This window comes from Sebastes fasciatus, chromosome 6 (genome assembly GCF_043250625.1).
Source record: "Sebastes fasciatus isolate fSebFas1 chromosome 6, fSebFas1.pri, whole genome shotgun sequence".
Taxonomy (NCBI): domain Eukaryota; kingdom Metazoa; phylum Chordata; class Actinopteri; order Perciformes; family Sebastidae; genus Sebastes; species Sebastes fasciatus.
The window spans coordinates 18,406,444-18,418,693 of NC_133800.1; the positions used below are offsets into that span (position 1 = coordinate 18,406,444).

The following is a 12,250-nucleotide window of genomic DNA, read 5'->3' on the forward strand; positions in this document are numbered from 1 at the left end:
CCCCTGGGCGTCACTTTAGTTTTAGGCAACAAAAAACACTTAGGTAGGGTTAGGAAAAAACTACGTGGATGAACGAACAGTTGATTGTAATGTGATGCACGGGACCTGAACAGCGGTCTCGTGGATGAAAGCCTTGTGTTTGTTGGACAAATCCACCTCCCCTCCCACCGGCCCAGTGTGCGTCTTTTCACTCTTTATAATACGTCACCACACTCCCGGAGCTCTTTCTCTGAGCGTTTAATATTGCAACGGATGGGTTTACGTTGTAGTTATTTGAAAGCCCGGTGTGTCTCATACAGGCGCTAAAGGGTGCCTTGTGCATTAGTATCACATGCTGAGGGGTGTGACAAAGCGTCTGTATTTTACGGCCTGCAATGAGAACGGGCTGGAAAGTGTTTTGACGGAACTAATATTTTGACGTCGGAATCTTTTTCATGGCGGAACAGTAAACAACTCATGCTTTCACAATAGAAAGCAGAAGTCCCTCCCCTTCCGGTGTCCCCCATGGGATCTTATTTTAGAAAAAAATAGTCAACGGTGAGGGACAAAAAAACAGTGATAATGTTTGAATTGTGGCAGGAATTACACATATGATATTTGTCAATTTAAAATATAATTTTGCAAGTCAAGAAAGTCACAATTTATCATAGGTTTGTCGTTGAAGTCTCTCGTTTCGCACAATATACGTCACCAACACTGGCTAGCTGATTAACTTATGCACAAATGTAACATTGTCTTACCTAATGTGTTTTATCCAGCGACTCCTGGTCTTTTTATCAGCCGGGAAGCAAAAGAACGAGCAAGACCTGTTGCTCCTGTGAGTACATCCCAGTACGAAACACACAGGCATCGTAGTTTCAACAAGAGAGATACGTCACTTTGTATGTGTAGTCTTTCTAATTACTTATTTTCACAGTCTGATACTTCAACAGTTTTACGACAAACTGCGGCTTTCTTGACTTGCAAAATTATCTTTTACATTGACAAACGTGTGATTCATTGCACAATTCAAACGGTATCAAAAAATGATGTGTCTCCCGCCGTTGAGAACACCTTTCCACTAGATTACCTACATCAGGGCACAGCTTAGTGCTATTTGTGCAAGAGTTTGTGCTTGCCTAACCCCTAACACCCACAGGGTTTATTGTGTTTATTGGTTTATTTTCATTGAATCTTCCTTTATACAAATTTCCCTATCAAAGAGGCATTTGTTTATTATTGAAGAGGCATTTTCTTCCCATTATTATGATTTTTTTCTTCCTCCAAAGGGGGGAATGAGGTAAATTTTGTATGGAGTAAGCAGTGCAGCGGTTTCACCAGCAGGTAGTGCTATCAGACTAAGCCATAAACCTGAGCTTTTGTCAGCCCAATACCATGGAAAAGGGTAGATATTTCCTTTCCTTCTGTAAAGCACCCACACAACTCAACTCTAAACATAATATAAGGAATTTACACTGAATTCTGTGAACCACAATCACGCTCTGTAGGACATCATCATACCAGTGTCCCATTTCCAAAGTGTTGCAGTGTCTTGCACATACATCAAACACTTTTGAAAACCCCATCAGACATGCTCTACAAGCCTCTCGGTAGACAGACGGTGCATTCAGGGGGAGCAGATAGGAAGTGGCAATGTGAATTATAGCAAACATATGGAGGAAGAACTGGATTAGGGAAAAGTGAACACTTACTCTGAAATGGCTGATACTGCAGAACTGTGGACCTGCATAAGTATATCACACTACAGCTTTTTTTAGTCAACAGCATGGCTGTAGGTGGCTCCTCTTGAATGTCAAATATTTCTTCTGTCTACATTGCGGTGCATAAAGAAAGCAGATGAATTCCCTTGGTGTAACAACAGAAGCTTTTTGAGTACATTACAATGCACCACTATTCCCAGAGCGCCTCCTAACACAGCGGTGACTTGAAGTCGACATTGACACTGCCGAATAGCACAAAGCACCGTTACCAGGGTAATAACATCAAGCTGGTCGATGTAATCTTTGTGTAAGTTTGGGCTGCTGTGGTTTTCGCTGTGACTGCCCACTCTGTCATTAGAGTAGACTTGACTCGTGATTAAAGGCTGCTCCTGGGTGCCCCAGCAAGAGTAAAACTTATATGGTTGCTTCATGAAATACAGATGTCTCATGGGTGATCAGCAGAAAGAAACCTGGCCCTCTCAGCCCAGTTCTCTCTGGGATTTAACAAGCTTTCTTGGTTTGTTTTGGAAAGAAAACCCACCCTAGCTCCTCCTGATTCCTTGGGTTTGTCTGGCGTTTCAGTCCGAGTCCGATACAGAGTGTCCATCATACTGTAAATGATGTTGAATGGTCTTTTCCTGTTGCTTAATCTGGATACGGTTTGTGATGTAGCATTATTAGACTTGCAACATTTCATTGGTTGAAACCACAGAAGCGAACAAAATGAAATGCTCGGCGTTACTCCTGCAAAATCATCAGCAATCAGACGGTGGTTGTCCACAAGAGCCGCAATTCACAATTGCTCATCAATTTAACTGTCTGCTTCCAGCATAAACAAACCCAAAGACAAAGTAAAGCTCACTTTATGCCAGAGTGCAGAAACAAATGTTCTGTGCATTTACTTCAAGTGTGTAATAGTATAGTTTACTCAGATTGTATTTCAGCATCATTATTAGACTTTTCTATGCTAAAAAAAGTGTGAAAAGTTCTGCAAAATCTCTGTTTCTTCTGTTGCTATCTGCTGCAGCGTCCACAGAACAAAAAGCTTGGTTTAGTGTTTTTTTTTAGTTTTTTTTTTACCATCACACACATTTACATTTCCCTTCTGTATCAACCTAAATCTGACCCCATTCCCATGCATTCCCACAAGCACTCTTAAGCACTGTGTTACTGTTCCCTTTGTCTAACTAAGTGGTGAGCTGGCAGCCTGACACTGAATAAAATAAATGCCAAAGAATAAATAAATGTGAGGGGAGTCTAATCTTAAGTCTTCTCAACGACATGGGTTCATGCCAGATACATGGCCCCTAATTTGGCAGCTTAAACAATACTGTTTAAATCTCTGCTGAAACCTCTGTATGTTCACGTAATGCATGTTGATTTGGTTCCAGTGGAAATGAAATGTTCATTGTTGAAAAAGGGACAGTTTCAAAAAAATATTTAAAAGACGTATTCTTTATTTCAAACTGCTTTGTTGAAAAAGGTACATGGCGATAGGAACTTTTTTCATGCACAAGTGTGAGACATTTTAAAGTTTTGCTTTCACAATGCATCACCATTTCAGCACATGTAGCCTGCAGTAAGTACCATATGTCAGTGCCCAGGGTTAGAAAAAGTAAAACACAAAATATCAAATAATTTTGTAACTGTAAGGGTGCTATCATCTGGGTGTGGCCCACCTGTAGACTACCAGCTCTGTATGTCCAAAACATGCTCACTGTGGTGGTTTTTGTTGGTTTTGATTCTTTATTCCCAAACATTTATCCAGATCCAGTCACTACAGCATGACTATCAATTAATCCTTATTAAAGAGTGGTCGTCAGTATTACCCAGGTTTTTAAAACAATAGAGTGCTAGAGGAAATTTACCTTTTACAGCTCATAACCTCAGTGAGATTGTGGATTTCAGCAACACATTTGTTAGTCGTACTTGTAGTATGTTTTGGTAAAGGTTGTGTTCGGGGCAAAAGGGGAAGATCTGTACTTAAAACAAAAATACCGCATAAGGTTACAATAACAAAACTGTCTTTCAAATTGTAATTGGGAGATCTAATGGGAGCTATCAATGCAGAATAGGTCACAGTCCATCATTTACATTCATTTTCTTGTTAAACAGTTAATTTGATCACAACTCCTGCAGTTCAAGATGTGGAAAAAAGAGCTTCAACTCTTATTAGAGATTAGAGAGGGGTCCAGTTGAATACTTACTGCAATATAACATGTACGTATATGGCGCGACAGTGGTAGTTATGTTCATGACTCTGTAATCAGTCTAAGGTCTTTCACTGATGTGATACTTGATGAATGCATAACCTATTACATTGTTCCATTCTTTACATACATTTTAAAGTAGCAAATATCATCTGCACGTGAGCGTATGTGCTCTAAATCATCACGTCTAATCATTCTGTGGAAGACAAACTAAACTTAGATCACGTTTCACAACCATCAAGTTCTTGTCTCTGTCACATCACTCATATATTAACACTGTTGCCTCTTCCCCAACAGTCTGTAATATTAATGGATGCACAGTTTGAGAAAAACAAAACTGAATGGCTACAAAGTATGTTGTCATTCGTTGCATATGGCAGTACAGTATTTTTTTAGGAGTTAAAGAGGATTATCACAGTTTCAGAAAGGTATTGAGCTCATGCTAGTTAAGATCCAAAGCTTATCTGCATTATTGTTGGTTTTTATTGGTTGTGGTTGTTGCTGCTCTTTGGTGGTTATGGCTTCCCTACTCCTAAGTACCGCATCACTGCTCATCCTTGAAGCAGTAGACGCCGTACGACTTTTGCAGCTTGTCTAGGTATCCCATAAAGCGCACCGCAGCTTCGTTGGGACTGCAGTTCTTGCGGGGCCTGGAGATGGGGTAGCGGACACTTCCGTCAGCCAACCAGCCGGCATCGCAGCGGTCGTAGCCTTCAAGCTTCCAGGCGGAGTACATGTGGCCGACCTTGGCAATCTCTGCACCGTCGTCTAAGCATGCCTCCACAGCCTCGTCAAAGGTCAGCCTGTCGGGCTGGACCAGCCAATAGAAACGTCCTGACAGCAGAGAGAGCAAAACAGATGGTCAGGGGGAGGAACTCTTTTCTCAGCCCAGTCGCACCAAGTGGCGTATGAATGACACGGTAATTTGTAAGTCATTTTGTGTGCAATAACAATGCCTTTGTTGCTTTTGGCGTGTCATGTATACGCCATGTAGTCTGTACTGAGTGCAATGCAAACGCATCTGCGTAGATATGTTACGCTCAGAGCTAGTGATGTAGACTACAAAGTGAGAAAGACTGCTTATGGTGTGCATGAGGGGAGGTGGATGGGTCCAACAAACACAGGGAAAAAAATATTCAAGAAAATGGATAAACAAATGAAAGAAACTCACCCTTGAGTGCAGAAGCAAAGCAGAAGACGTCATAGCGGCTGTTCAGTTTGTCACGGCTACCATAGCTTATGAGGCCAGGCCCGTTGTTGCCACCGCAAGGCCCTCTGGGTCTGACGACGGGATAATGCACTGTGCCGTCACTCAGCCAACCAGCATTGCACCAGTCCAGGCCGCCCCTCCAGGCCTGAGTCAGTTGATCCACGGTGGCGACAGAAGCGTTCTGTTCCAGACAGGCCTGCACAGCGTCGTCGAAGTTCAGGTTGTAGCGGCCCACAGGGGAGAAGTATGGGAACACAACACCTGGGCGAGGTAGAAAAGATGAAATGAATATGATAATAGGTCAGCCATCAGTCTGTGTTTAGTGTTATGTTAGTGAATGTCCAACAGCTCGTAAAATGTCGGCAGTTGTCTCCAGAGGCCAGACTTTGCTAACTCAGTTCTGCTGCATTAAACATCAAAGCAAAGTACTCTAAACTGCTTTAACCGCATGGATCCAACAAGAAGTAGTAAAATAATGATTCAAAAGTGAATCTACGCATCAGTGCAATCCAATTCAAAAGAAATATGAAGGCTGACTTAATTGCAGAAATGCTCTGACAGTGACTCATCATGTTGCCTTCCTTATGCCAAGTTTTACCTCAATACATTATCAAAAGTATTTCGTGATTACCAAAAGATTTTTGCAGATTTGAACAGCTGTATCAAAGAAGCAAAGTGTTAATATTTTTTCTCAAATTGCATGTGCGTGTCCAGCCTCCACCCAGATTAATCCCTCACACATGTGAGAAACTATCAACAAACGGTGGGTGGGAGCCGCCCTTTGGTGCGGAGGAGCTCTAACACACTGCAATGATTTAGCTTAGGGATCCATGTATTAATATGTTGATAACCATAACTTGCATGAAAAGCAGTCTCTGTATGGCACATTTTTAAAAAGAAGACAATTTAGTGATTATAAAATCTGACGAAATGTGGATGTTTTCAATAACTAGAAACAAAAACATTGTTGAGAAATATGATTAATTGAGGAAAGGACACATCAAATGACTGGCGAAAGAGCTCCCAATGTTATCACAGCTGGTATATTAACGGCCCATCCCTAAGCTAAATTTCTAAAAAGATATTAAAAAAACAGGATTTACCATCAAGGACAACACCTTGCACATCCAAGTGAATCTCTTGAACGGTGTCTTCAACCCCGTTGATGATCTCACAGCGGTATTTTCCCGCGTCGTCCATGGAGACGTCAGTTATTACTAAGGAGGCGTCTTCATTGTCGTGTTCCTCCAAGAAGACACGCTCCTCGAAGCTTCCGTAGGTCTTCTTGTGGAACCCCATTGAGAGCAGCACATCCTCATTCAGCGCCTCATCATCTGCCACCTTGGTCCATTTGACTCGGATGCCGACGCTACCAAAGGACATGGCGTCTTTGGACAGCAGCCGGCAGGGCAGGGTGACGTTAACGCCCATTTCAGCAATAACCATAACTGGAAAAGAGAACATAATATAACCTTATTTGGGTTTGGTGGTGGGGATTAGGTTTATGATACTTGGATTTATACTGGAAAATATGATGTAATGTTTACATACATTAGAACTATAAATTTACACATTGATTGCAGAAATGTTCGTGCTTGGAATCAAACTGTTGCAGTCTGTTTGTGAAAACACCAAAAAAGGGAAAAAAATATCACCAAAACTGCTTTTCCCCCTTTTTATTGGTCTTTCTTTTTGAACATAATTGTTCAACGGCATGTTTTGGCATGTGTGTACTGTATTGTACAACACGGGCACACACACAAAAGCTTTCTCTCACACAAAACTATCAAAGAGTCTGGGTGTATCCTATTTGGTTTATTAGATACAGTGTTGGACAGCAGCCAGTCTTCAGCCCCTGGAGCCAATCGTCCTCCTTCAGTCTCCTTCCTGTTCCTGTCAGTCCTGGCACTTATAAACCTTTGGCAGCATTAAATCCTCAAAATGAAGTACTTATCTTTCATCCGTTCCATCTGATTTGTGTAAAGTTTATCAGGCACCAAATGAATTACAAGAGAAGTAAGCAGATAATATAGTTTATGCTATACAAAATCCAGCTGTCATCATTATTTTTTCTTACGTGCATTTCCTCTGTTCACTCCTGTCCAAACTAGGCCACCCTTTAACCCCCAATGGCAGGTCATTTGTGTCTCACCATGGGTTCCCACAATCTCCCTGACCTCCATGTTTAGACCTCACAGGGCTTGCTTAGTTAAGAGGACCCGAACCAGCAAGGGGGCGGCCTGTGCCAGGCAATAATAAGCACCAGATGGATGGATGTGCACGACCTTTGACCCCCACCACAGGTACAGCCTTGGAACAATCAGCCTTGTAAGTGGAGTCAAACTCTGCAATGCACAGAACCTGTAAGATAATATGGTAATTATAACTGAGTAAATCAACTGTAGTTTTAGCTTTAAGTAGTCTGCAGGCTGGATCCTGGTTCAATGCCATTGCCATGTCTAGTATTCACTAAAAAAAATCCTTGCTCTGTTTCTGATTTATTTCCTTCCCACTTAACTCAATATGAAAGAACTGTGTATAAACCAGTCTGTCTCTACTTTCAGATTTGGGGATATTGAGTGGCCTCACTTTGAGCAGCAACACTAGAGCCATGACTCTCTGTGTCACTGGATCCCCAAAAAAGGAAAACGTTTCCCACATGGGCAATACGGGAAATAATAGGAGCTACTGGCTTTGCTGCCTTCTGCACGGATAAACCCATCCCCCCCAACACACACACACACACACACACACACACACACACACACACACACACACACACACACACACAAAGCAGTGACACTGAAACGATTTCTAATCAACATCATGCCAAACTGCCCCAATCCTCCATTCTAACCACACAGTAGACGCGTGTCTGGACTCTGTTCAGTGGTGCTCAGATCATTAGTATTGAGCTCTCCTGCAGAAGGATTTTATTAGCAGAATCACTGCTGACAGACCTAATCTACCTTTCAGTCCATCCTTGTGCCACTTTTCCCTACATTTTTTAAATTTGTTTCATTAGTCTGCAAACCTTCTCATATATACAGTATGTCAGAGACTCACCACACCCAGGAGCCTCACTTGCCTCTCGACTGGTCAACGAGATGCCAGGTATTTTACAAGCTGGGAAACACCCTTTTCACCGCTGCTAATTACTCATATTCTTTGGAAGTTTAAAAGCAGTCTGGACAAGAGTCCTCTTTGCCCGTTCTGTCAGCGAGGAATGACTCACAGCTTCGCCGTGCCTCATAAACTCTCTGCATGGGTATTAGTTGCATGAAGTGCAATTGAAACCTGTGGTGCTCATCGAAAGCCGCGGCCAAGGTGAAGCCGCTAGTGTCGTCAGCACCAGCTCCCCAGATGTGATGCCAGCTAACATGTATACCCTAAAAAATTCCCAAATTTCTAAATCTTACTAAGGAAATTAGAGTAGATCGAATAAAGGGGTTCATTGTGCTGTCTTATGGAAACATTGTTGAGACAAAAACCAACTGCTGGATGTGGTTTGTAATCCCGAAATGTGAGATCGAAGGAGGGGGTTGATTGAACATCACAGTGCCAACATAATGCAGAGAAAAGCTTGGAATGAATGACTGTATGCATACTAACCTGATAGATCACTAAATGAAAGCACAGTATAGAACTCTGTCTCTTAGACGTATCATATATTCTGGAGCAACCTTGAAAGTAATGGTCCCTGCGAGACAGTAGCAGCCGACAGAGAGGCAGGCATGTTTAAAGTAATTCCACAGTCTTTCCTGCTCCTGCAGTTACCAGCAGACATTCTCCCACGGGAGAATGTGGCCCCGACCATGTGGGGCACACTACGCTCATAAAGCAACAGCCTGTTGTGTGTTCTTAGCCTTTCAGGAAGAGAAGGAAGCCTTTCTGCTTTTTGTCGCACCTCACCCACATCCTATTTATATAAGGCTCTCTGAGGTCAAAGGTGGCGCCAAATTGTCACATTTAACATCGAAATGGCTCGTCAAATAATTCTAAACGGTATCTGAAATCTTTGTGGATTGCTGCTGGGAATTAAAAGACAGCAAAGTAAGTAAACGAATATGTGTGCATGACAATAAAAAAGCCCCACAGCTGCAGCCAAGACCCACTGCCAATTTATTACCGAGCACAATTCTCCCCGACTCTGTTAAAGGTTGTAATAGCAAGTGATTGGAGCCATCTGCTTCGTCTTAACACCGAGCTGTAAATTAACAACAATGTTACAGTGGTCCAAGTCTGCTCAGTGACCTATATATTCTGAAAGTACAACAGTGTAATTATGCTGTTAAACCCCTAAGCGTAATTTCCATTATTGGGAGAACAAAATGTTTAATAGGCTCAAATCCCCTTCTCCTCTATGAAGGCGGTCACTGCATGTTTCTATCAGTGTGTGCCACAATGTGCCACACCCTCTGACAGAGCAGATAGATATGAGATGCTTCGCAATATCCCACGGCTTTATTCTCTTCTGGCTCGCTAGTGTCAATATGGAGAAAGAATTAACAAGCACAGCTGGGACAAACGCAGCAGGGCCAACTCCTACACACTAATTCCAATAAACTGCTCTCTGTCATGCAGAAACAAGCAAAAAAAACAGTGTGGGTGTGCATCGCTCACATGGGTATCACACATATGCCATTTTGTATTAACACAAATGCAAAAGCACCAAACATGGCTCCATCATCTCATCTATAAGTGCATTTTCAACGCAGCCCCCAGCTCCAGCCCCATTTCCAGCCTAGCTCCTTTTTTCCCACCCAGCCCTAGCAACGGGGCCAAGCCTCAGTAACCAACAACTACAGTGAGCATTAGACTTAACAGACTATTACCTCACAGGGAAAGACAGAGTCATTTGGCTGCTGCTCAGCACGGGGCTCTATACGTTTAGCTGCGGGTCATTAATCTTAACTTGGCTTCTGTCAGGCTGCCTGTTACAGTGGCGGATTTCCAAAAGCTCCCAGTGCCAGAGTGAGTCAGTAGGTATAAGGACGGGCAACGCCCCGTGAACACACAGAGAATACACGTCTCATATGGCCAATAAAAGCTATGCTGTATGGAACGATGATTATGCTGGCCTGAGCCTAGCCAATGCTTTTACGTCATGCAGACAGTGAGGTCATTTATAAACATACACTGTAAAGACACTCTCCTGTGACATCACCGGCTAGTGGGAGCAATCCCAATGTTTGGATAAAACAGCATCATCTCCTCCCAGAGTGAAACTATTCTCCCCGCAGACAAACCATTTCCTCCCGTCTTGGACGAGAGAGAGCTGAGACACTCATAATCTGACATCTCCTGAGTCAGCGTGCACAGCTGCTGAAAGTGCATTAAATATCACTCATATAACATGAGAGCTTCTGCTGCTTTTTCTTTCACACAGAGTGGTAGATCTATTTGTGGTATTGCAGTCTGTCATCCAGTGTGAATTTGAATTATAACAGCCTCACGATGGAGTGCAGGTGCTCTCTGATAAGACGTCTTTCTATGAGTTTTCATTTTCTGTCTGCTACAGGAAGAAGAAGACAGACAACATGACAAAAGGTCAAGACTTTTACTGTGGGAAATTCCTGACTATTTTTGCACTCTAGTGAGAATTTACATCCAAAAGGGGACCTGCACTACTAGCCCAGTTTCAGCCACTGAGGCATGTGACCCATTTTAAGAGTGCAACCAATAGTATTAGTGGTGTGGTTTTCATTCAGTAGCCCGGGCAGTGAGCCTCTGTGTCAATGGAAGGCTGATTTACAGTTTTCACCAGCCAGTTCATGCTGTGGTGGCCTGTATGCAGCAAGTCAATGGTGAGTCACACTGTGTGTGTGTGTGTGTGCGTGTGTGCGTGTGTGTATGTGTGTGTGTGATTTACCCCGGAGACGCCTCTTTTACCTACTGCTACAAAGACCCTGTTGTTACATAAAGCCTGAGCTGTGGTACCACTTTGCTCCCACAGCTCATCCTCAAGTTCTTCTTTTTTTTTCATGCACAGTAACATTTTTGCACACACACACACACACACACACGCACACACACACGCACACACGCACACACACACAAAACACACACATGCATTCACAAAAGGTGGTAACAGATAATCACCTACACTTATATATCAAACTTTTTTATGTGATTTTTTTTTATCTTACCTGTTACTTGTAGGGGAAAGTCCGTCGGCTGACTGAACCCACTGCCAGCCAGGGTCAGGGAGATTATGGTGATGAACAGCAGACTCGTCATTTTCTCTCTTTTTTTTCACACAAAGGGCCCTGTCCAATAAAAATATGAATATAAAACTCAATAGTAATGTTGAGGAAAGCTTTAGAGCCAAATTAACAACTTTTCTTCTGTTTTAATTTTGATTCATCTAGCTGTCCCTCTTCCTGTCTGTCTTTGTGCAGCAGCCGCCGGTGGTGCTACTGGAAAGTTTGGGCTCCTCAGAGGTCTAGACAAGTGCCTTTTATTGTAGCCTTACATGGTCGAGACCACTCCCCCACCCCTCAGCCCATTACCATGCACAGCTCTATACTGGCTCCCCTTCACCACATCATTTAGGAAAAACTCCCTCCTCTCCCTTGGGAGCATGAGGGATGCAGCAAAGCTCCAGACAATTAACCTGCAGATTATTATCCAGAATAACTGTATATTAAATAGAAGGGGAACTATAATGACTCCTATATGAGGAATGCAATACAGTAAAGATTACACAACTTAGGTAAAACCCTTTAAAACTGATCAGATATTTGTTCTCATTCTTAAAATATGAAAATATTTTTGCACCACATCCTTTGTCTCATGGCTTGCAGCCTTACTATGATTTCGCTCTATTAGCTCTCATTCGTTCTGGCTTACACCCCATTTAATTATGCCTGTTTTATGGTCTCTTTATCAGGCTTCAATTACACAAATCCAAGTTAATGTTCATAAGTTAAATATTGTCGACATGCACAACTGTGCAAATGGCCTGTGCTCTTTCCTCTGTCCAAAAAGCGATGTCTAGTCACTTTACAGCCTTGTTGGCTTAAATGTACAATTGATGCAAGACCATTAAATGTAAAAGGGCCATAAAAATGAGGCCTGCCTATAAGTCATACTTTACCTTATTCGCCTTCGCTTCTTTTATTTATTAC

General features: G+C 42.6%; 1 protein-coding gene across 1 annotated transcript; it reads right to left on the bottom strand.

Moving 5' to 3' along the window:
- Window positions 1-3,137: 3,137 nt before the first annotated feature.
- LOC141769297 (hyaluronan and proteoglycan link protein 1-like) lies at window positions 3,138-11,506 on the bottom strand. The gene is made up of 4 exons (XM_074638224.1): window positions 11,270-11,506; window positions 6,224-6,568; window positions 5,082-5,381; window positions 3,138-4,744 (listed from the first exon to the last, which is right to left on the bottom strand). Exons 1-4 carry the CDS (start codon window positions 11,358-11,360, stop codon window positions 4,455-4,457), a joined length of 1,026 nt encoding a protein of 341 aa, XP_074494325.1. The 5' UTR covers window positions 11,361-11,506; the 3' UTR covers window positions 3,138-4,454.
- Between the last annotated feature and the right edge of the window lie 744 nt (window positions 11,507-12,250).